A 25,161-nucleotide genomic window follows, 5' to 3' on the forward strand; every position below is an offset into this window, starting at 1 on the left:
GGTAATGATGGCATATTATGAACATAGTTGATAGATTGTGGAATGGCTGGCTGGTTGTGGAGGTGGATGATGGGTTGTAAAGACGGGGGATGGGCTGTGAAGACAGGGGATGGGATGTGAAGACGGGGGATGAGTTATGAAGGCGGGTGATGGGTTGTGAAGGCGGGGGATGGGTTGTGAAGACGGGGGATGGGCTGTGAAGACGGGGGATGGGTTGTGAAGACGGGGGATGGGTTGTGAAGACGGGGGATGGGTTGTGAAGACGGGGGATGGGCTGTGAAGACGGGGGATGGGTTGTGAAGACGGGGGATGGGTTGTGAAGACGGGGGATGGGCTGTGAAGACGGAAGATGGGCTGTGAAGACGGGGGATGAGTTGTAAAGGGGGGATGAGTTGTGAAGACGGGGGATTGGTTGTGAAGGCGGGGGATGGGTTGTGAAGACGGGGGATGAGTTGTGAAGACGGGAGATGGGTTGTGAAGACGGGGGATGGGTTGTGACGGCGGGGGATGGGTTGTGAAGACGGGGGATGAGTTGTGAAGACGGGGGATGGGTTGTGAAGACGGGGGATGAGTTGTTGAGACAGAGGATGGTATGTGATGCGGGGGATGAGTTGTGGAGACAGAGGATGGGTCGTGAAGACGGAGGATGGGCTGTGAAGACGGAGGGTAGGGTGTGAAGACGGGGGATAGGTTGTGAAGGCGGGGACAGGTTGTGAAGACAGGGGATGGGTTGTGGAGACGGGCGATAGGTTGTGAAGACGGGGGTGGGTTGTGGAGACGGGGGATAGGTTGTGAAGACGGGGGATGAGTTGTGGAGATAGAGGATGGGTTAAGAAGACTGAGGATAAGTCGTGAAGACGGGGAATAGGTTGTGAAGGCGGGGCTAGGTTGTGAAGACGGGGGATGGGTTGTGAAGACGGGCGATAGGTTGTGAAGACGGGGGGTGGGTTGTGAAGACGGGGGTGAATTGTGGAGACGGGGGATAGGTTGTGAAGACGGGGGATAGGTTGTGAAGGCGGGGGATAGGTTGTGAAGACGGGGGATAGGTTGTGAAGACGGGGGATGAGTTGTTGAGACAGAGGATGGGATGTGAAGGCGGGGGATGAGTTGTTGAGACAGAGGATGGGTTGTGAAGGCGGTGGATGAGTTGTTGAGACAGAGGATGGGTTGTGAAGACAGGGGATGAGTTGTTGAGACAGAGGATGGGTTGTGAAGACGGGGGATGAGTTGTTGAGACAGAGGATGGGTTGTGAAGGCGGGGGATGAGTTGTGGAGACAGAGGATGGGTTGTGAAGGCGGGGGATGAGTTGTTGAGACAGAGGATGGGTTGTGAAGACGGGGGATGAGTTGTTGAGACAGATGAGTTGTTGAGACAGAGGATGGGTTGTGAAGGCGGGGGATGAGTTGTGGAGACAGAGGATGGGATGTGAAGGCGGGGGATGAGTTGTGGAGACAGAGGATGGGTTGTTGAGACAGAGGATGGGTTGTGAAGGCGGGGGATGAGTTGTTGAGACAGAGGATGGGTTGTGAAGACGGGGGATGAGTTGTTGAGACAGAGGATGGGTTGTTGAGACAGAGGATGGGTTGTGAAGGCGGGGGATGAGTTGTTGAGACAGAGGATGGGTTGTGAAGGCGGGGGATGAGTTGTTGGGACAGAGGATGGGTTGTGAAGACGGGGGATGAGTTGTTGAGACAGAGGATGGGTTGTTGAGACAGAGGATGGGTTGTGAAGGCGGGGGATGAGTTGTTGAGACAGAGGATGGGTTGTGAAGGCGGGGGATGAGTTGTTGGGACAGAGGATGGGTTGTGAAGACGGGGGATGAGTTGTTGAGACAGAGGATGGGTTGTGAAGGCGGGGGATGAGTTGTGGAGACAGAGGATGGGTTGTTGAGACAGAGGATGGGATGTGAAGGCGGGGGATAAGTTGTGGAGACAGAGGATGGGTTGTTGAGACAGAGGATCGGTTGTGAAGGCGGGGGATGAGTTGTGGAGACAGAGGATGGGATGTGAAGGCGGGGGATGAGTTGTGGAGACAGAGGATGGGTTGTGAAGATCGATAATGTGTTGTGCGGATTGAACATAGGTTGTAGAAATGGGTGACAGTTCGATGCAAAAACTGGCCGTGTAAATCTAAGGTACGAGGTAACCTGGGATAAATTTAACATCGTGCAAGCAATTTAATGTACCCGAAGACTTCAGTTTGTAGAAATCATAGATTTATTGGAGACAAAACTGTAAATTTCTGGACAGTTGAAGAAGCGAAACATCCGACGATTACACAAGAAGTACAAATACTGCACTGTGCCTCCACGCACTGGGAACAGCTGGGGCAGCTCGAGACTGTGGTGACGCCACACGGCATATTCCGATATGGAGATGTCAACCTTCTCCGCCACGACAGTGTCTTCGACGCCTGCACCGCTGTAACGAGTTACGACCGCTTCTACACCGGCGCCGCTTCCTGGTATCAGAGCCACGACCGTGAACTCTCCTTCTCCCGCGCTCCCTCCGCCGCTTCCTACCGTCACGCCACTTCCGCTTATGTCGCTTCCGGCGCCGACAGGAATCTGCAATGGTGGAACTCTGGGTCAGCGGAACATATGTCAGGATATGACCACTAGTCAGCGGGACATATGTCTGTATATGAGCACTAGTCAGCGGGACATATGTCAGGATATGTCCACTAGTCAGCGGGACATATGTCAGTATATGAGCACTAGTCAGCGGGACATATGTCAGTATATGAGCCCTAGTCAGCGGGACATATGTCAGTATATGAGCACTAGTCAGCGGGACATATGTCAGGATATGACCACTAGTCAGCGGGACATATGTCAGTATATGAACAATAGTCAGCGGGACATATGTCAGTATATTGGCATTAGTCAGCGAGACAAATGTCAGTAAATAAGCACTAGTCAGCGGAACATATGTCAGTATATGGGCACTAGTCAGCAGGACATATGTCAGTATATGAGAACTAGTCAGCGGGACATATGTCAGTATATGAGCACTAGTCAGCGGGACATATGTCAGTATATGAGCACTAGTCAGCGGGACATATGTCAGTATATGAGCACTAGTCAGCGGGACATATGTCAGTATATGAGCACTAGTCAGCGGGACATATGTCAGTATATGAGCACTAGTCAGCGGGACATATGTCAGTATATGAGCACTAGTCAGCGGGACATATGTCAGGATATGACCACTAGTCAGCGGGACATATGTCAGTATATGAACACTAGTCAGCGGGACATATGTCAGTATATGGGCATAAGTCAGCGAGATAAATGTAAGTAAATAAGCAATAGTCAGCGGGACATATGTCAGTATATGGGCACTAGTCAGCAGGACATATGTCAGTATATGAGGACTAGTCAGCGGGACATATGTCAGTATATGAGCACTAGTCAGGGGGACATATGCCAGTATATGAGCACTAGTCAGCGGGCATATGTCAGTATGTGAGCACTAGTCAGCGGGACATATGTCAGTATATGAGCACTAGTCAGCGGGACATATATCAGTATATGAGCACTAGTCAGCGGGACATATGTCAGTATGTGAGCACTAGTCAGCGGGACATATGTCAGTATATGAGCACTAGTCAGCGGGACATATGTCAGTATATGAGCACTAGTCAGCGGGACATATGTCAGGATATGACCACTAGTCAGCGGGACATATGTCAGTATATGAACACTAGTCAGCGGGACAAATGTCAGTATATGGGCATAAGTCAGCGAGACAAATGTCAGAAAATAAGCACTAGTCAGCGGGACAAATGTCAGTATATGGGCACTACTCAGCAGGACATATGTCAGTATATGAGGACTAGTCAGCGGGACATATGTCAGTATATGAGCACTAGTCAGGGGGACATATGTCAGTATATGAGCACTAGTCAGCGGGCATATGTCAGTATGTGAGCACTAGTCAGCGGGACATATGTCAGTATATGAGCACTAGTCAGCGGGACATATATCAGTATATGAGCACTAGTCAGCGGGACATATGTCAGTATGTGAGCACTAGTAAGCGGGACATATGTCAGTATATGAGCACTAGTCAGCGGGACATATGTCAGTATATGAGCACTAGTCAGCGGGACATATGTCAGGATATGACCACTAGTCAGCAGGACATATGTCAGTATATGAACACTAGTCAGCGGGACATATGTCAGTATATGGGCATTAGTCAGCGAGACAAATGTCAGTAAATAAGCACTAGTCAGCGGGACATATGTCAGTATATGGGCACTAGTCAGCGGGACATATGTCAGTATGTGAGCACTAGTCAGCGGGACATACGTCAGTATATGAGCACTAGTCAGCGGGACATATGTGAGTATATGAGCACTAGTCAGCGGGACATATGTCAGTATGTGAGCACTAGTCAGCGGGACATATGTCAGTATATGAGCACTAGTCAGCGGGACATATATCAGTATATGAGCACTAGTCGGCGGGACATATGTCAGTATATGAGCACTAGTCAGCGGGACATATGTCAGGGTATGACCACTAGTCAGCAGGACATATGTCAGTATATGAGCGCTAGTCAGCGGGACATATGTCAGAATGTGAGCACTAGTCAGCGGGACATATGTCAGTATATGAGCACTAGTCAGCGGGACATATGTCAGTATATGAGCACTAGTCAGCGGGACATATATCAGTATATGAGCACTAGTCAGCGGGACATATGTCAGTATGTGAGCACTAGTAAGCGGGACATATGTCAGTATATGAGCACTAGTCAGCGGGACATATGTCAGTATATGAGCACTAGTCAGCGGGACATATGTCAGGATATGACCACTAGTCAGCGGGACATATGTCAGTATATGAACACTAGTCAGCGGGACATATGTCAGTATATGGGCATTAGTCAGCGAGACAAATGTCAGTAAATAAGCACTAGTCAGCGGGACATATGTCAGTATATGGGCACTAGTCAGCGGGACATATGTCAGTATATGAGGACTAGTCAGCGGGACATATGTCAGTATATGAGCACTAGTCAGCGGGACATATGTGAGTATATGAGCACTAGTCAGCGGGACATATGTCAGTATGTGAGCACTAGTCAGGGGGACATATGTCAGTATATGAGCACTAGTCAGCGGGACATATATCAGTATATGAGCACTAGTCGGCGGGACATATGTCAGTATATGAGCACTAGTCAGCGGGACATATGTCAGGATATGACCACTAGTCAGCAGGACATATGTCAGTATATGAGCGCTAGTCAGCGGGACATATGTCAGTATGTGAGCACTAGTCAGCGGGACATATGTCAGTATATGAGCCCAAGTCAGCAGGACATATGTCAGCATGTGAGCCCTAGTCAGCGGGACACATGTCAGTATATCAGCGTCAGCGGGACATATGTCAGTATATCAGCGCTAGTCAGCGGGACATATGTCAGTATATCAGCGTCAGCGGGACATATGTCAGTATATGAGGACTAGTCAGCGGGACATATGTCAGTATATCAGCGCTAGTCAGCGGGACACATGTCAGTATATCAGCGTCAGCGGGACATATGTCAGTATATGAGCACTAGTCAGCGGGACATATGTCAGTATATGAGTCAGCGGGACATTCATCCATATATCAGTACTAATCAGCGGGACATATATCAGTATATCAGTACTACCGGGGCATATGTTGAGGATTCATCACGAGTGTTTTTTTTCAATATGGGAAATACCAACCGAGTCTGACTTAATCTGTATTAGACAAGTTTGGTTTGATTTGGTTTGTTTGTTGCTTTACGCCGCACTCAGCAATATTCCAGCTATATGACGGCTATATGGCGGCGGTCTGTAAATAATCGAGTCTGGACCAGACGATTCAGTGGAACTTGTGAAACGTGAAACAGATGCCGTATGACTGGAACTTGACTTGGAGGTATTAGTAGATTAATCGTTATTAGACAGTGACCTAACCAAACACCATGCTGACACCACACGCAAAATGGATAATTTGAGATGGCTGACTGTTGCCTCCTGGTGGTTTGAACATCACACGTACCGTACACTGGCCGTTACTGTGAGACTCGGGAGTTTCAGGAACAAATCAAGCTGGTGTGTTACTGTGTGCAATGCGTTTAATGGAATGCTTCCTGAAACTCTTTTGGATGTTTGTTTGTGCTGAGCAGTATTGATGTGTCAGTAATTATATATTCAAAGAATAGTTGTTCTTGTAACAGGCATCTGTGTGTTTTGATTTGATGGAACATTGTTTCCGGCAGTAATATGCTTACTTATATCATTGGGTATGACATTGGGTTATGTTGACTGATGTGGTCACTATTTGACGATGTTGACTAATGTGGTCACTATTTGACGATGTTGACTGATGTGGTTACTATTAGACGATGTTGACTGATGTGGTCACTATTTGATATTGTTGACTGAGATGGTCACTAGTTGACGATGTTGACTGATGTGGTCATTATTAGATGATGTTGACCTGCCTTTGCGTGTGTTTGTGACGGGTTCCTCCGGTGGGGCAAGATAAGCTCATCTTTGATAGTGATCCATAAACAAATGGAGATTATATATTAGTAGTCGGTATCGTACCGAGGACTTTTTAGCATAGATTTCTTATGATCATTGACATATGTATATTTTTCGTCGCTTTTATTTGCATTCCCAGTTTTATCTGAGTTTCTTCTGTTATTCCTTAGGGCGTTGGGATATCTAGTGGTTAAATCGTTCGCTCGTCACGCTGAAGACCCGGGTTCGATTCCCCATATGGGTACAATGTGTGAAGCCCATTTCTGGTGTCCCTTGCCGTGATATTGCTGGAATATTGATAAAAGCAGCGTAAAATCCAACTCACTCACTCACTGACTGACTGATATTCCTTATGTACAGATGGTATAAAGATATCTACATCTTGGGGGTAGTTTCGTATTAGAATACAAGAAGGTGACTAAGGGGGGCTAACCTCTGCAAGCTGCGCGCGCACCTTGGCATCCGCGTCGCTCTCGAAGAGGGGGACACGCTGTTCCCCCATTGGGTGATGGAGACTCTAGGATGCTCCTGGACCGGACTCGGAAGCGCCGTCGGCGTCCGCATCTACGTGGTCTGCATGCGCTCCACGCTGTCCACGGCCCTACGAGACAGTCCACTGTTGGAGGAAAGGACATACAATGATGTAGTGTGAGTGAGTGAGTGCGTGAGTGAGTGAGTGAGTGAGTGAGTGAGTGAGTGAGTGAGTGAGTGAGTAAGATTTATAGTCGCATCGGCAAAATTTGACCCACAATATGATAAAGGAGACACAAAACAACATGAGCATGTGAAAACGACTCCCTCGCGTGTTAAGACTGATAGTAAACACTTCATGTACATATAGTGTGCTACATATGTTTTATCGCCGTAATGCCGAGCCCCAGGCAAAATGACAGCAAGTGCCACCTTTTCACGTCTTGACACGGCCAGAGGATCGCACTACCGACATTCAGCTATCCTGCCAAACGCACTATCCACAACACGGCATCTTCACGGGGCAGGGGAGTTAACTGACTATAAAAGTCCAGTTTCCACCCTTGCCGAACTAGGCTAGAATTATAGAGTTGTATTTTGGCTGGACTAACGAGTCAATGCATAGTGCAATCAACATCGCTTAACAAAATTGACATCCGGTTCGTAAAGTGCCGTGCAGACTTCAGTCGATTGCAGCATTTGCAAAGCATATGTACCGCCAAGTCGGCGTCAACAGATATTTTCCCAATAGTTGTTTGTAATCAAGGTGCTCATGTGATTGATGCACTTCGTGAAGTAAGACCTGTTATATCACAATATATAAATTGATTACCGATCAGATCGTCTTGACTGGGCGCCGCCATTTTGTTTGACGCAAATGCAAGTGATATGAGAGGCGGAATTTGTATGGTCAATAGGAGGGGCATAGAAGGGACATAACTCGATGCCAAGAAATTCCAGCCGAGTTCGGCAAGGCTGGACACAGCCAGTGAACTCCCTCGGTTTGAACCGATAGGGAACATTAATGTGCACTGACTGACTGACTGACTCACCTCTACTTCTACACTCAGACGAGTAGTTGGCGAGGTGCAGGCCGGTGGGGCAGGAGTCGATGCAGTCGCCCCTGTGGGCTATGCGTGGGCGGTAACATCGCGTGCAGTACTGGCGTGTGAAGCAGGCCCGGCAGAAACTCACTTGACATTCTGAGAAAACAAAATCATACCCAGCAAAGTCCATCTCAAGTCCGTATTCTATAACTGACCGTTATACGAGTAGAAATACAATAGATAGACACCAGTTTCAGGCTGACAGGTGGACTTTCAGACACACACAGGTGGACCTCCGGGTACATACAGGTGGACCTTAAGATACACACAGGCGGACCTTCAGATACATACAGATCGATCTTCAGATACATACAGGTGGACCTCCGGGTACATACAGATACACACAGGTTGACCTTCAGATACATACAGATCGATCTTCAGATACATACAGGTTGACCTCACGTCAAGGTGGACCTTCAAATACATACAGATGGACCTTCAGATACATGCAGGTGGACTTTCAGATACATACAGGTGGACCTCACATCCAGGCGGACCTTCAGATACATACAGATGGACCTTCAGATACATGCAGGTGGACCTTAAGATACACACAGGTGGACCTTCAGATACATACAGACAGACCTTCAGACACATACAGGTGGTTTCAAAGGTATTCTGGTACATGTAAGTTAATTCACAGGTACATATAGATTAAGTTACAGGTACATACAGGTTGATTTACAGGTACATTCAGACCTCAAGGCAGATATAGGTTAGCTTGAAATTATCTCCAGGTAGGTTTCCACTGATTCTCCTACCAGCAAGAGGCAACTTACTGACGCATCTGTTGTGAAAGTGTTGGCGGACTCCGAAGTACCCTGGAGGACAGCTGGGCGTGCACATCCCCGTCTGGCGCATGTTCCGGCGGTACAGGAACAGGAAGTAACGTCTCTCGCATGTCACACAGCCGTTGACAGCGGAACACGACGTGCATCCGCGAGGACACATCGGATAGGGTCCGACCACAGCTGAAACACACACAGATCATCAGGATACATCTCCAAGCTCCTACCAAATACCAACTGATATTCAATAACGATTTTCTTTGTTGCAATAGGGGCATGAATGGCCTAGTCGTCTAAAGGTGCTGTAATTCGCTGTGCAGAGTTGCGTCCCTTGGACGCCAGAAACCTATGATAATGGGTTCGAATCCCGATTTGCCCTGATCATGTTTCTAGGTTTGTCAGCACCATACCCATGCTCGTGGGTTTCACCGAAGTGGTAAACATCTGAGACCTACACCACTTCGGTCTTTCCTCCCACTTAAGCTGACACTGGAATACTGTTAAAAGCGGCGTTAAACCCAACTCACTCACTCATCTTGTAAAAATGTGACAAAAGAGTTATCTGTACACGAAACAGAGATTTCTTAATTAACAGTTTCATAGAGACCATTTTAAATATATACTCTTTTTGGTGGTCAGTTGTCGGTTTTATAGTCAAAACATGAAATGGCATACAGTAAACTACAGTAATGACGAACTCAAAGTGACTACTAATTAGTTCTTTATAACTGTAGTTTGTTATAAGCATTTCGACTGTCAGACATCTTGGATCAAGTCACGTTTCCTCACAAATATGCTCGTTCGTTATATTCATCAATTTTATGTGACAGGGTAACGACAAGTACCATATTTTAACGTCTTTTGGTATGACGCGACCGGGGATCGAACCCCCGATCTTCCGTTCTACGGGCGGACGCTCTACCACTAGACCACGGACCAATATAAACTTGCGTAACTGGTTTTCGTCTGTCTTCAGTTTGTTCATCTTTGAACTAATTCCGCCCTTTAGATTTCTTAAGCTCTTCTTAATGCTTGATTCAAGACGATTCTGCTTCAAAGATATTGATCATGTCACGATGGAACCTTTTTTTCAAATGTACGTAAAAATCCAAATTTCATTATACATATTGTTTTCAACCGCTTAAAGATACCACCCAACTTTATTTTGACGATTATCAAAATGACCTCAATTTTACCCATGAGCAAAAGGGTTGGGAAATCAATTGCATATTTAGTGAAGTCAGCATTATGTCTTTTAGGACGGAAACGGGCTTTCGATTAAACGCTTTGATCGACGGAAAAACAACATTTGTGATTGATTCATTTCTCTGATTCTTTTTGTTCCAAAATGTCTTCATTTTGTATTAATCTTTATTCGAATGATGACATTTCTTCAAATTTGTTTTTCGTTTGGATTGAAGGCAAGCTTCAATTAATATATGAAATAAGTTCAAATTGGAAATATATTTCTCAAGCCTAAATTAATAGTCTTTGTGCTAATTGGTACAGAGGAGAAAATGATAACGAAGAGGTTATATCCCATTAGTTAGACGTCCCATTAGTTAGACGTCCCAATTGTTAGACATGTTTATTTCGGCAAAGAGGGAATATACCTACAGGTGTAATGGATCAGTCCTAATTAGATTAAAGTACTGAGTAGGGATAGGGGACTCACAGTTTAGGGAGTATATATGTTATAATTTCGTTTAATTAACCTAAATTACCTTACTCTATGCACACGTTCAATAGGCATGAGATTAACTATGTAAACTATGGAGTAGCTTAATTGTCTTAATGTATGATCAATTGAAGGAGTTGAGTTTGAGATAAATAAACTGTAAAAGTTATTAAATGTAAAGTGTCACAAAGTGTTGTTACAAACTGTATAAAATTTATCAAATGTAAAGTGTCATTAAATGTTAAGCATAATATTAAAGTATCTATTTAAAGCTGCTTTGCTTTGTTTGTCAGATCTTATCTGGACTATTCCATTTTAAAGTCTGAGGTAACAAGCACAAGGATTAGTGTGCACTCAACCGTTTAAAGTGTTGTTATAAGCTGTCTAACTATTGGGACGTCTAACTAATGGGAGGACACCAACGAGGAACTATAAAACGTCAAGGCCGGTCTTGATTATCCTCCAAAACAGATTCCACGGGGCGTAAAAGACGGTAGGGTGGATAACCCAAATCAGTGATGACACCAGGTGTTCACGAATGATGTTGAGGTTATATTCTTTTAATCTGCACATAATGTTTTCAAATATACACCTGGACTAAGCACCACTCTTATACTTTCAAATGTCCGGGACTTTCCTGTATCAGTTGATAATATATCTACATATGACATTGGTCTCATTTTGAAAAATATGTAAGTTGCGACTAGTATCTGCAGAGACATTGTGTGTTTCTCCGGGAGGTCGAAGGTACAGGGTCGTATGATGCTAAGACGCTTAAGCACAGGAAGCTTTTGAAATGGTAGCCAAATAATTACCCATTGCAATCATATTATGTCATATCACATAATAATGCATTTTACCCGAAATCATTTGGTACTTGATACACACACTGTATTTACGATGAATGATAATTTAACCATTTTAAACTCGGGACTTTTGGCAAGAACCAACCAAAGACTACCTCCTTAAGTGTATTAATGCCAAAATGAATGTCGTATGTAACTTTCAAACTATTGCGAGTATTATTTCAGGTTTTATATTTCAATATCAGTTTGTCACTTGCAAATGTGTTCCATCAGAAAGTTAATACATTATACGGTTTACATATATGGCTATTTGATGTGAAATAATATAGGAGTAATGCTTAACTTTTATTCACAGTATCACATTTACATTTTCGGAACATAACTGGTTGAATATAGTAATAAGTTTATTATTTATCATATAGCTTTTATTCCATTTATGTATAACATATAATATAATAATTTCTCTTTGAAGTGCCTCAATGAATCCCTATAGAATCCGTGTGGGGTTTGTGGTGAGAAACTCTCTTGTTGTTGTAGGCATTCTTTTACATTATATTTCAAGTCAAACATCATGGCTGCATAACATTATAAATCTGGTGCTTTTAAGTTTTCTCTAATGGAGTTTATATTCTAGATGTATCCAACCAAGTATTAATTTACTGAGCTCCATCAAACAATTTTTACGTTTGAGCGTTTTCCACACAACCCCCACCCCCTCTCTCATCAAGGAACCAAATAGATCTTTTAATATTATGATCTTATATAATATATGTTTTTGTGAAAAAGATAAAATGTAGTATCTACATTAAACAATGAGGGTATACAATTTGTACCAATATCACAATGTAAGTTAATGCCAATCTGCTGAAGCTCACATGTAGAAGTCAATGTCATATCGACAACACACACATACTGATGAACAAACAGCTTCGTCTGTTCACTCTTTTCGTACTTTTACAACTTTACAACATAATTCGACATACATTATCAACTGAAATTGTGTCAATCTACTGAAGCTTACATTTTGAAGTTAAGGTCTTAACACAAGATATATGTTTGTCAAAACACCCAGAGAAGACATACATTGTTGACAAACTGATCAATCTGTTCAATGTGTTCCTATCGTTGTTATGGTTCCATTATTTTTCGAAATACAATATACAATGATACACATTATTCCCAATATCAAGTTGGTTCGGTGTCATTAAATATCATATTCGGATTTGAAAGTGAGAATATCATTCGAAGTAAATGAGTGAGTGAGTTGGGCTTGACGACGCTTTTAACAGTATTCGAGTTACATCAGTGCGTGTCAGCTTCATGTGGAGGAAAGCCTGAAGTGATGCAGTTCTAAAACGTTAAGGTGAAACCCAAGAGCACGGGTATGGTGCTGACAAACCTAGAAACATAATCGGGGCGCACCGGGAAGTAAATGAACACTGAGCTGAACAATATAGGTCATGAAAATACCACTAGACATAAGAACATTATTCTTATCCCTTTTAACAAAATGAGTGTCATGATGGGGGTAAAATAACGCTAAATCTATGTTTTAAAACTTTGCCAGCAAGTACATTGATGAATGAACGAGAAGAGACCAGCTTTAGTGTGGTCTGTAATTAGTCCAGACTTGATACTGACTTGACTCAAATGACCCCGCAGACATTATCGTTCTAAAACCTATAACTGCCGAGTTGACTCAAATGACCCCGCAGACATTATCGTTCTAAAACCTATAACTGCCGAGTTGACTCAAATGACCCCGCAGACATTATCGTTCTAAAACCTATAACTGCCGAGTTGACTCAAATGACCCCGCAGACATTTCGTTCTATAACCTATAACTGCCGAGTTGACTCAAATGACCCCGCAGACATTATCGTTCTATAACCTATAACTGCCGAGTTGACTCAAATGACCCCGCAGACATTATCGTTCTAAAACCTATAACTGCCGAGTTGACTCAAATTACCCCGCAGATATTATCGTTCTATAACCTATAACTGCCGAGTTGACTCAAATGACCCCGCGGACATTATCGTTCTATAGCCTTTAACTGCCGAGTTGACTCAAATGACCCCAGAGATATTACTCTATAACCTATAACTGCCGAGTTGACTCAAATGACCCCGCAGACATTATCGTTCATTGTCAATTAAATCAAACTTTACAGAAAACTGTGTTTTGAGGATCTAAAAATATTTTCAACGATCCAATTGACAACGGTTATATTTATTCATATTCATTATTGCGTCGTACAGTCAACCACCTATTTTGTTTGTTAGATTACAGGTAACTAATTCCGTTAGTTGTTTCAGTAGGGCATTGTACATACAGCCTTACAGATCAGAATGCACAGGCGAAGTCGCAACAAACTCCTGTGTACAATCCTATGGCCTTGTCATGCCAGTCTGGTTCATGTGAGAATATTACCAGTCAAGATGATTTTGTAATGTAGTGTTTAAATTAGAGGGTTAATTGATCTTGATGTTAATAGAGTTTCTATGTGTGACCCTCCTACAAAGATTCATCACTGTAAGTAGGAAGTAGTGAAAAGTCAAAGTATTCATAAAAGCCAGAAATATTCCATGACACAGACGTGGGCTGTTTTAAAAAAGAGTACGGATCTTACACGTACTGAGAGCATACAGTCGAGGGGCCAGGCGTGCATGGTCGAACCACAGTGCACGTCGTGACTCATTTCTGAAATATCGGTTGAAACACTCAACTGGCGTTAACACTTAAGTGGTTTTAAAACTTGAACCTTGTATTCTGGATTTTGGGACGCAGAACTGTTTTAACCTTTTTATTATACTTTCTGAAACAATTTTAACACACAACCGAAGCAACATCACTGATACGACACCTAAAATTTGTATTGACAATCGACCCAGAAAGAAAACTTAAAGGATTTCAGGGGTAGAGTTGGTCTCCAGCAGCATATGCTTGTCGGAAGACATAACATATAAACCGAGATGTACTGACTTCATCTGACCTGACACCCCATATATATAGACATGTGCTGACTTCATCTGACCTGACACACCATGTAAACACGGATGTGCTGACTTCATCTGACCTGACACAATATATACAGAGACGTGCTGACTTCATCTGACCTGACACCATATATACAGAGATGTCCTGGCTTCATCTGACCTGACACACCATATATACAGAGATTTCCTGGCTTCATATGACCTGACACCATATATACAGAGATGTACTGACTTCATCTGACCTGACACACCATATATACAGAGATGTCCTGACTTCATCTGACCTGACACACCATATATACAGAGACGTGCTGACTTCATCTGACCTGACACCATATATACAGATAAGTACTGACTTCATCTGACCTGACACACCATATATACAGAGATGTACTGACTTCATCTGACTTGACACTATATATATACAGAGATGTACTGACTTTATCTGACCTGACACCATATATATACAGAGATGTACTGACTTCATCTGACCTGACACTATATATATACAGAGATGTACTGACTTCATCTGACCTGACACACCATATATACAGAGATTTCCTGGCTTCATCTGACCTGACACCTTATATATACAGAGATGTACTGACTTCATCTGACCTGACACAATATATACAGAGATGTACTGACTTCATCTGACCTGACACCATATATACAGAGATGTACTGACTTCATCTGACCTGACACACCATATATACAGAGATATCCTGACTTCATCTGACCTAACACCATATATACAGAGACGTGCTGACTTCATCTAACCTGACACCATATATACAGAGATGTCCTGGCTTCATCTGTCCTGACACACCATATATACAGAGATGTACTGACTTCATCTGACCTGACACACCATATATACAGAGATTTCCTGGCTTCATCTGACCTGACACCATATATACAGAGATGTACTGACTTCATCTGACCTGACACACCATATATACAGAGATGTACTGACTTCATCTGACCTGACACACCATATATACAGAGATGTACTGACTTTATCTGACCTGACACCATATATATACAGAGATGTACTGACTTCATCTGACCTGACACTATATATATACAGAGATGTACTGACTTCATCTGACCTGACACCATATATATACAGAGATGTACTGACTTCATCTGACCTGACACACCATATATACAGAGATGTACTGACTTCATCTGAGCTGACACTATATATATACAGAGATGTACTGACTTTATCTGACCTGACACTATATATATATACAGAGATGTACTGACTTCATCTGCCCTGACACTATATATATACAGAGATGTACTGACTTCATCTGACCTGACACACCATATATACAGAGATGTCCTGGCTTCATCTGACCTGACACACCATATATACAGGGACGTGCTGACTTCATCTGACCTGATACAATATATATACAGATATGTACTGACTTCATCTGATCTGACACAATATATATATATACAGAGATGTACTGACTTCATCTGACCTGACACAATATATATACAGAGATGTACTGACTTCATCTGACCTGACACACCATATATACAGAGATGTACTGACTTCATCTGACCTGACACAATATATATACAGAGACGTACTGACTTCATCTGACCTGACACACCATATATACAGAGATGTACTGACTTCATCTGACCTGACACACCATATATACAGAGATGTCCTGACTTCATCTGACCTGACACACCATATATACAGAGACGTGCTGACTTCATCTGACCTGACACCATATATACAGAGATGTACCGACTTCATCTGACCTGACACCATATATACAGAGATGTCCTGACTTCATCTGATCTGACACAATATATATACAGAGATGTACTGACTTCATCTGATCTGACACAATATATATATACAGAGATGTACTGACTTCATCTGATCTGACACATAAACAGAGATGTCCTGACTTCAACTGACCTGACACAATATATATACATACAGATATTTACTTACTTCGCCTTGATCTAGCTTTTGGAGCGCCTGCCTTAAGGATGTTCGTAATTAGATCGCCCAGATCTGCAGGTCTCGCAGACTGGTGTGCAGTTGTAAATGTCCACGTTGGGTCTGCCATCATGTCTGTAAAAATGTCTTGGTCGACAACTATGTGTGTGTCTCTCCTCGCTCGGGGCAAAATCACTCTACTTGATTTAGACTTAACTTGGATCATTAGATGTCCCAAAGTCTGCCCCTCCTCTGCCACATGTCCCAGTGGTCCTGTCTGTACCTCCTGTACCAGATGTCCCACTGGGCCTGTCTGTTCCTCCTCTACAAGATGTCCCAGTGAGCTTATCTGTCCCTCCTCTACCAGATGTCCCAGTGAGCCTGTCTGCCCCTCCTGTTCCAGATGTCCCATTAGGCCTCTTTGTCTCTCCTCTATCAGATGTCCCAGTTGGCCTGTCTTTCCCTCCTCTACCAGATGTCCAAGTGGGCCTGTCTCTCCCTCCTGTACCAGATGTCCCAGTGGGCCTCTCTGTCCCTCGGCTACCAGATGTCCCAGTGGTTCTGTCTGTGCCTCCTGTACCAGATGTCCCAGTGGGCCTGTCTGCCTCTCCTCTACCAGATGTCTCAGTGGTCCTGTCTGTTCCCCCTGTACCAGATGTCCCAGTGGTCCTGTCTTCCCCCCCTCTACCAGATGTCCCAGTGGTCCTGTCTGCCCCTCCTCTACCAGATGTCCCAGTGGTCCCGTCTGTCCCTCCTCTACCAGATGTCCCAGTGGTCCCGTCTGCCCCTCCTCTACCAGATGTCCCAGTGGTCCTGTCTGCCCCTCCTCTACCAGATGTCCCAGTGGTCCTGTCTGCCCCTCCTCTACCAGATGTCCCAGTTGTCCTGTCTGTTCCTCCTGTACCAGATGTCCCAGTGGTCCTGTCTGTTCCTCCTCTACCAGATGTCCCAGTGGTCCTGTCTGTTCCTCCTGTACCAGATGTCCCAGTGGTCCTGTCTGTTCCTCCTCTACCAGATGTCCCAGTTGTCCTGTCTGTTCCTCCTCTACGAGATGTCCCAGTTGTCCTGTCTGCCCCTCCTCTACCAGATGTCCCAGTGGGCCTGTCTGTCCCTCCTCTACCAGATGTCCCAGTTGTCCTGTTTGTTCCTCCTGTACCAGATGGCCCAGTGGGCCTGTCTGTCCTTCTATTTCTAAAAGTCCCGATGTGTCTGTCTGTCCCAGAACGGTCAGATATACACACACGACAGCTAGAAGCAAGTGCATAACGAGGTCCTAGGATCACTCGCAGCCCATGGGTCGGGCTAAACACTCCTAGTTTCTCAGGGCATTTACTTCTCTTCAAACTCCAAACAGGTACGCTAGGCACATCACGGTTATGACATCAACTGTAGCGTGTGAAATGATACACTAGTCGTACACATAATCACCCTCAGCTTCACGGCTCTAAGTGCGCCAGCAGGGAGGTCGGCCCACCAGATTGACTGTGACAGCCCGCATACCCGACTAACGTCGTCACTCTTGCTTTTAGCATTTTCCACATAAGACATATTTATAATCGACACATCTTTCATGCACGATCGCAGATGGGATAACTCGAACCTTGTCCCGTATTTAAAGGTAAGACAATTGGTTACAGGCAGTATGAGTGGAGGTATGTTGAGGGTTAAAGTGACGTGTTGAAGTGATGTGTTGAAGTGATGTGTTGTAGTGATGTGTTGAAGTGATGTGTTGTAGTGATGTGTTGAAGTGATGTGTTGTAGTGAGGTGAGGCTGTTGGTGGAACCAAAGCTTAGAAAGGGATAACCGGGTGTGGGATTGTTTAGAACTTGTTGATGAGTAGGGATTCCCTTTTTGGGATACTTTTGGGTTGTGGTTGCTTTTGGGAAAATCGCGAGGCGAGGGTGATGCAATCACTGAATTCCCTGAAGCCAGTATTCTGAGCACATACCAACAGGCACATCGTCCTGTAGGGTCTCTTGTAGTCGCAGAGATTATCTCTGCTGTCTTGCGGTGGGCCTTGTGGCATCCGGATATATACTACTCAAAAGAAGTTAAAGAACACCCCATCCTTTCATATAACTATTGTTAATCTGTCATGGAATAAAGGATTAACTATAGAAATTTGAAAGAATCGTGTTTTCTTTAACTTCTTTTGAGTAGTATATATTTGACTGATTAAAAATACAGGTGTGTTCTGTTATGGGGTATGATTAGGAATACGGGTGTGTTGTGTTATGGGGTATCCAGATAGGGGTGTGTTGTGTTATGAGTATCCAGATACGGACATGTTGTGTTATGGAGCATCAAGATATGGGTGTGTTGTGTTATTGGTATCTAGATACGGACGTGTTGTGTTATGGAGCATCAAGATACGGGTGTGTTGTGTCATGATTTATCCAGATATGAGTGTGTTGTGTTAGGGGGTATCCGGATACGGATGTGTTGTGTTATGGAGCATCAAGATACGGGTGTGTTGTGTCATGAGGTATCCAGATACGAGTATGTTGTGTTATGGGGTATCCAAATACGGATGTGTTGTGTTATGGGGCATCAAGATTTGGGTGTGTTGTATCATGAGGTATCCAGATACGAGTGTGTTGTGTTATTGGTATCCAGATATCCAGATGGTTTGTTATTGAGTGTCCAGTTACGGGTTATATTATATTCTATTTTCGGCAGTAGACACAGACCAGCAAGTATATACCTCCAGTAGCCGCGGGCACGAGGTTGTAGATGGGCGGTAATAACGCGCTTATCTGATGTCGTCGCAAGTCTCGCCTGTACACCAGCTCACACACGCCCCCCAGGCAGGTAAACACACAGAGTCATTAAATAACATGGTTGGAATAAAGTGATCAGTGTAGCAGCCATGTTTATTAACACTACACTGTTAGGAGATGTTCGAGACAATTACAGTCTTCGTTACATATTGGTTCAACACTGACACCTCGTTTCAGTTGTTGTGTACATGGGGTAACTCCTTAAGTCACAGTGGCTATGTACAAGGTATAAAACCTTAAGTCTCACTTGCTGCGTACATGGTATAACATCTCAGTCTCAGTGGTTATTTACAAGATGCAACAGCTTAAGTCACAGTTGTTGTGTTCAAGGTATAACTCCATAATTCTCAGTTGCTGTGTACAAAGTATAACATCTTAAGTCCCAGTGGCTATTTACAAGATGAAACAGCTTAAGTCTCAGTTGTTGTGTACAATGTATAACTCCATAAGTCTCAGTTGCTGTGTACAAAGTATAACTCCTTAAGTCTCAGTTGCTATGTACAATGTATAACATCTTAAGTCTCAGTTGCTATGTACAAGGTATAACTCCTTATGTCTCAGTTGTTGTGTACAAGGTATAACTCCTTAAGTCTCAGTTGCTTTGTACAATGTATAACATCTTAAGTCTCAGTTGCTATGTACAAGGTATAACTCCTTAAGTCTCAGTTGCTGTGTACAAAGTATAACATCGTAAGTCTCCGTTGCTGTGTACAAAGTATAACTCCTTAAGTCTCAGTTGCTGTGTACAAAGTATAACATCTTAAGTCTCCGTTGCTGTGTACAAAGTATAACATCTTAAGTCTCCGTTGCTGTGTACAAAGTATAACATACAATGTACGAGGTATAACACCTTAGTCTCAATGGTTATGTAGTACAAGGAAATAATTCTTGTTTCAGTGGCAGTGCAATGCAAAGTAAATGTACATCATATTACACACTGGTCTCTAAGACTATGTAACACACGTCATATCACACCCTGGTCTCTAAGACTATGTAGCACACCTGGTCTCTAAGACTGTGTAGCACACGTCATATCACACTCTGGTATCTGAGACTATGTAACGTAAATCATATTACATCCTTGTCTCTAAGACTATGTAACATACATCATATTACACAGTGGTCTCTGAGACTATTTATCATACATCATATTAGATCCTGGTCTCTAAGTCAATGTAACATACATCATATTACACTCTGGTCTCTAAAACTATGTAACACACATCATATTACACCCTGGTCTCTAAGTCAATGTAACATACATCATATTACACTCTGGTCTCTAAGACTATGAAGCACACGTCATATCACACCCTGGTCTCTAAGACTATGTAGCACATCTGGTCTCTAAGAGCATGTAGCACACGTTATATCACACTCTGGTCTCTTAGACTATGTAGCACATCTGGTCTCTAAGACTATGTAACATACATCATATCACACCCTGGTCTCTAAGACTATGTAGCACATCTGGTCTCTAAGACTATGTAACATACATCATATTACACTCTGGTCTCTAAGACTATGTAGCACACGTCATATCACACCCTGGTCTCTAAGACTATGTAACATACATCATATTACACTCTGGTCTCTAAGACTATGTAGCACACGTCATATCACACCCTGGTCTCTAAGACTATGTAACATACATCATATTACACTCTGGTCTCTAAGACTATGTAGCACACGTCATATCACACCCTGGTCTCTAAGACTATGTAACATACATCATATTACACTCTGGTCTCTAAGACTATGTAGCACACGTCATATCACACCCTGGTCTCTAAGACTATGTAACATACATCATATTACACTCTGGTCTCTAAGACTATGTAGCACACGTCATATCACACCCTGGTCTCTAAGACTATGTAACATACATCATATTACACTCTGGTCTCTAAGACTATGTAACATACATCATATTACATCTGGTCTTTAGGACTATGTAGCACACGTCATATCACACCCTGGTCTCTAAGACTATGTAACATACATCATATTACACTCTGGTCTCTAAGACTATGTAGCACACGTCATATCACACCCTGGTCTCTAAGACTATGTAACATACATCATATTACACCCTGGTCTCTAAGACTATGTAACATACATCATATTACACACTGGTCTCTGAGACTATTTATCATACATCATATTAGATCCTGGTCTCTTAAACTATGTAACACACATCATATTACACCCTGGTCTCTAAGTCAGTGTAACATACCTCATATTACACCCTGGTCTCTAAGACCAGTAGCACATATCACATTACACCCCGGTCTCTATATCTATGAATCACACATCATATTACACACTGGCCTATTATATCCTGATCTCAGGCGGGAACTATTCCACCCTCTGTGTGATAATGGCATGATATTAATCTGTCATGTTCGCTTTTATTTCTACCTATTTCCTCGCCAACAATTGCACACGACCCTGGTGTCCGTTTGTGTTTAGATTGAACTAAGTTTGGCATTGTTGTTGACTGTAATTACAGTATTAACGTGGTGTCACGGTGTAGGGAAGAGAGGTGCGTGTTTATGTAACCTACTTGGGGGGTTCTTCACAAAGCACCTCTCAACTCCGGGGAACGCAGATTGGAGGTAGCAAAACGACAGATCATACTCAAAGGAAACACTAATTGTGATCGTGTTCCTAGTTTTCAAAGTGATATTTTGAAGCAAACATCAGCGCATCTTTATGCAGTGTTTAAAGTGTTGTATTGGGTAGAAGATGGGTTCTATAAACTTTTAAAAGAATTTTTTATTATTGTAAAAATTACAATTCATTCAAATATATAAATTTCTTCTTCTTCTTCTGACTGTAGATGATTTGACGGTTAATACAGTTTGGAGAAGAGGGAATATAAGGGTAGCAAAACTACACAGTTTAGGATAGAGGGAATATAGGGGTAGCAAGAGTGACGGTTAACACAGTTTAGGGTAGAGGGAATATAGGTGTAGCAAGACTAATGGTTAACACAGTTTGGAGGAGAGGGAATATAGGGACAGCAAGACTAAAGGTTAACACAGTTTGGGGTAGAAGGAATGTAGGCGTAGGAAGACTAACGGTTAACACAGTTTGAGGGAATGGGAATATAGGGGTAGCTGGACGGACGGTTAACACAGTTTGGAGGAGAGGGCATATAGGTATAGCAAGACTGACGGTTAACATAGTTTGGGGGAGAGGGAATATAGATATAGCAAGACTGACGGTCAACACAGTTCAGGGTAGAGGGAATATAGGGGTAGCAAGAGTAACGGTTAACACAGTTTGGAGGAGAGGGAAAATAGGTGTAGCAAGACTGGCGGTTAACACAGTTTGGAGGAGAGGGCATATAGGTATAGCAAGACTGACGGTTAACATAGTTTGGGGGAGAGGGAATATAGATATAGCAAGACTGACGGTCAACACAGTTCAGGGTAGAGGGAATATAGGGGTAGCAAGTGTAACGGTTAACATAGTTTGGAGGAGAGGGAATATAGGTGTAGCAAAACTGACGGTTAACACAGTTTAGGGTAGAGGGAATATAAGGGTAGCAAGAGTAACGGTAAACACAGTTTGGAGGAGAGGGAATATACGGGTAGCAGGACACGGTTAACACAGTTTGGAGGAGAGGGAATTTAGGGATAGCAGGACCAACGGTTAACACAGTTTGGAGGAGAGGGAATATACGGGTAGCAGGACGGACGGTTAACACAATTTAGGGTAGAGGGAATATAAGGGTAGCAAGACTGACGGTTAACACAGTTAAGGGTAGAGGGAATATAGGGGTAGCAAGACTGACGGTTAACACAGTTAAGGGTAGAGGGATTATAGGGGTAGCAAGACTGACGGTTGACACAGTTTGGGGGAGAGGGAATATAGAGGTAGCAAGACTGACGGTGAACACAGTTTGAGGGTGTGGGAATGTAGAGGTAGCAAGACTGACGGTGAACACAGTTTGAGGGTGTGGGAATGTAGAGGTAGCAAGACTGACGATGAACACAGTTTGAGGGTGTGGGAATATAGGGGTAGCAAGACTGACGGTTGACACAGTTTGGGGGAGAGGGATCAAGGGGTAGCCAGACTGACGGTTAACACAGTTTAGGGTTGAGGGATCAAGGGGTAGCCAGATTGACAAGTAACACAGTTTGAGGTTGTGGGAATATAGGAGTAGCAAAGTTCATGGGGTGATATCGTTTGTGGGGTATAATTTGTGGAGTAGCATATGTAAGAGGAATGAATGAACCTGCCGACGTCGAATATTCTAGCTAGGGACACATATTCTAACTGGATTCTCATATTAGACGTGAGTGGGCACTTACAAGATTGGGGTACATGGAACATGCTCTGTCCTGGAGTCCCACTGGGCCTTTCCCCAATCCCAATGTATGAATCGAATCCGAGTTAAAATCCAGTGATGTCCATACTAACAGAAAATTGTAGCTACGCTTCATATAAAGTTCAATAAAAGTAAACTTATTCTGAAATTAAATAATGCATTTTTCAATACATATTCATGGAAACACCTTTTCGACTTTAAGGTCGTGGTTCACAACTTGTACGTGCATGTTAATACACAGTGCACAATTTGGATGTTTGTGTGTTTGTTGGGAGCATGATACTCATCCGCGTGTTTTAATGTGAACAGCACACAGCAATTGTTTAGCTATCAAGTGCTCATAAAAACACTTTTGTTTGACCGTAAACAAAACTTACGCAATGCTGATAGATTGCTGAAAATCAACGTCTTCACGGCGTTGTTATGCTGCAAACAGGAATGGCGCAAAACGAAGTTGCCATACATTTTAATGCTCAGCGAAACATAATATCATCTCTTTGAATACGTTATCTACAGCAGGTCAACACTCTTGAGGTCGACATACTTGAGGCCGGTCGTCCACGTGTGACATCACGTCAACAAGACAACCATATTCGGTTAGTGCAACTAGGGAATCGACACAAAACTGCCACATTAACGGCTCGGACATTTCCTAGGTTGAGACCAATTAGTGGCAGAACCGTTCTCCACCTGCCGAGCGAGGGCAACATCCGGCACTGACGTCCAGCGATACGCACAAATTCGCTTCCTCGCCAGGCACACGTAGCTTGGTATGGACAGCATCTGAGGTACAGAAGACAAGACTGGGACAATATGCTGTTCACAGATAAGTCAAGGTTTTATATGGACAGCTCTGATGGACGTGCAAGGGTCTACAGTAGTCCAGGAGAATTATTTTGCTACTCTTGTGTCACTGAACGTCGTCAGTTCAGGGGGTGGAAGTATAACGGTATTCCCCGTGATAACATGTCTGGGAAAAGATGGAACGACGCGTACAACAGGACCAGAACCAGTCGGTAATGCTAGGTCAGTTGGGTCAATCTTTGTTTGACATTTGTAACAACATGCTCTCGGCTGTCTTCAATGCCCTGCCGTAGACTAACATCTAGTCTCTGAAATGAACATATCGAACAGAAAAAAACAGTTGTTAAATTATATTTTTATATAAAATAATAAAGAGGAGCCAAGACCTGATACTGCAGAAATCTAGACTTGCTAAACAAACATTATAGACTTGTATGGGCTGTGTTTGATATATTTGTATCAGGGTCTGTAAGACAGACTAGCCCTGCCGCTGCCTCGCCTGTATCAACGCAAATGGTGGTCACGTCCGATTTTGACACTTATTTGAGTTGTTACACATCCTTCTTTAAGGGCGTGTCGCTGTCTCCCGTTACCAGATATCGGTTATGTCACTTAATTTGTTATGATAAGACATTGATCAGACGAATGACCAAGCATTACGTTATTTTCAATAACATAAAATTTACACTTTATATGACGCAGTTACGTATTTTGGCTTGTTTATATCATTGTATAAGGTCTTTTTGAAGAACATACCATAATTTAAGATTACCTCACGAACATATACTGTTTGTAAATGGGATAAATTTGACTTAACGTCGCATAAAGCACTTTAGAATGTATGCAATGAAAATACGTTTTTTTACAGGTGGATGTAAT

The 25,161-nt window shown here is 43.3% G+C and overlaps 2 protein-coding genes across 3 annotated transcripts; both read right to left on the reverse strand.

The window, feature by feature from the left end:
- Positions 1-134: 134 nt before the first annotated feature.
- On the reverse strand, positions 135-2,081 carry LOC125381930 (extensin-like). The gene has a single exon (XM_048399293.1). The coding sequence runs from the start codon at positions 2,079-2,081 to the stop codon at positions 135-137; it is 1,947 nt and encodes a 648-aa protein (XP_048255250.1).
- Positions 2,082-2,199: 118 nt separating this feature from the next.
- LOC124111774 lies at positions 2,200-17,848 on the reverse strand. Of its 2 annotated transcripts, none has more exons than XM_048399899.1 (5): positions 16,371-17,848; positions 8,892-9,083; positions 8,059-8,208; positions 6,990-7,151; positions 2,200-2,567 (listed from the first exon to the last, which is right to left on the reverse strand). In XM_048399899.1, exons 1-5 carry the CDS (start codon positions 17,620-17,622, stop codon positions 2,380-2,382), a joined length of 1,944 nt encoding a protein of 647 aa, XP_048255856.1. In that variant the 5' UTR covers positions 17,623-17,848; the 3' UTR covers positions 2,200-2,379. The 2 variants fall into 2 exon arrangements, with proteins under 2 accessions (XP_048255856.1, XP_046327538.2); XM_046471582.2 differs by having other exon boundaries at positions 6,969-7,151.
- Positions 17,849-25,161: the final 7,313 nt, after the last annotated feature.

The sequence above is a fragment of the Haliotis rufescens genome, unplaced genomic scaffold, assembly GCF_023055435.1.
Source record: "Haliotis rufescens isolate VD_foot unplaced genomic scaffold, xgHalRufe1.0.p SCAF_2, whole genome shotgun sequence".
Taxonomy (NCBI): domain Eukaryota; kingdom Metazoa; phylum Mollusca; class Gastropoda; order Lepetellida; family Haliotidae; genus Haliotis; species Haliotis rufescens.

Excerpts from the sequence above, each read along its gene's own strand:
- LOC124111774 (XM_046471582.2), bottom strand. The coding sequence starts at position 17,622 with ATGCACTTGCTTCTAGCTGTCGTGTGTGTATATCTGACCGTTCTGGGA. Across the intron at positions 7,152-8,058 it reads GTCTGAGTGTAGAAGTAGAG|TGGACTGTCTCGTAGGGCCG; the intron begins GTGAGTCAGTCA and ends TTCCTCCAACAG. Across the intron at positions 2,568-6,968 it reads TGCGCGCGCAGCTTGCAGAG|ATTCCTGTCGGCGCCGGAAG; the intron begins GTTAGCCCCCCT and ends CCACCATTGCAG.
- LOC125381930 (XM_048399293.1), bottom strand. The coding sequence starts at position 2,081 with ATGTTCAATCCGCACAACACATTATCGATCTTCACAACCCATCCTCTG.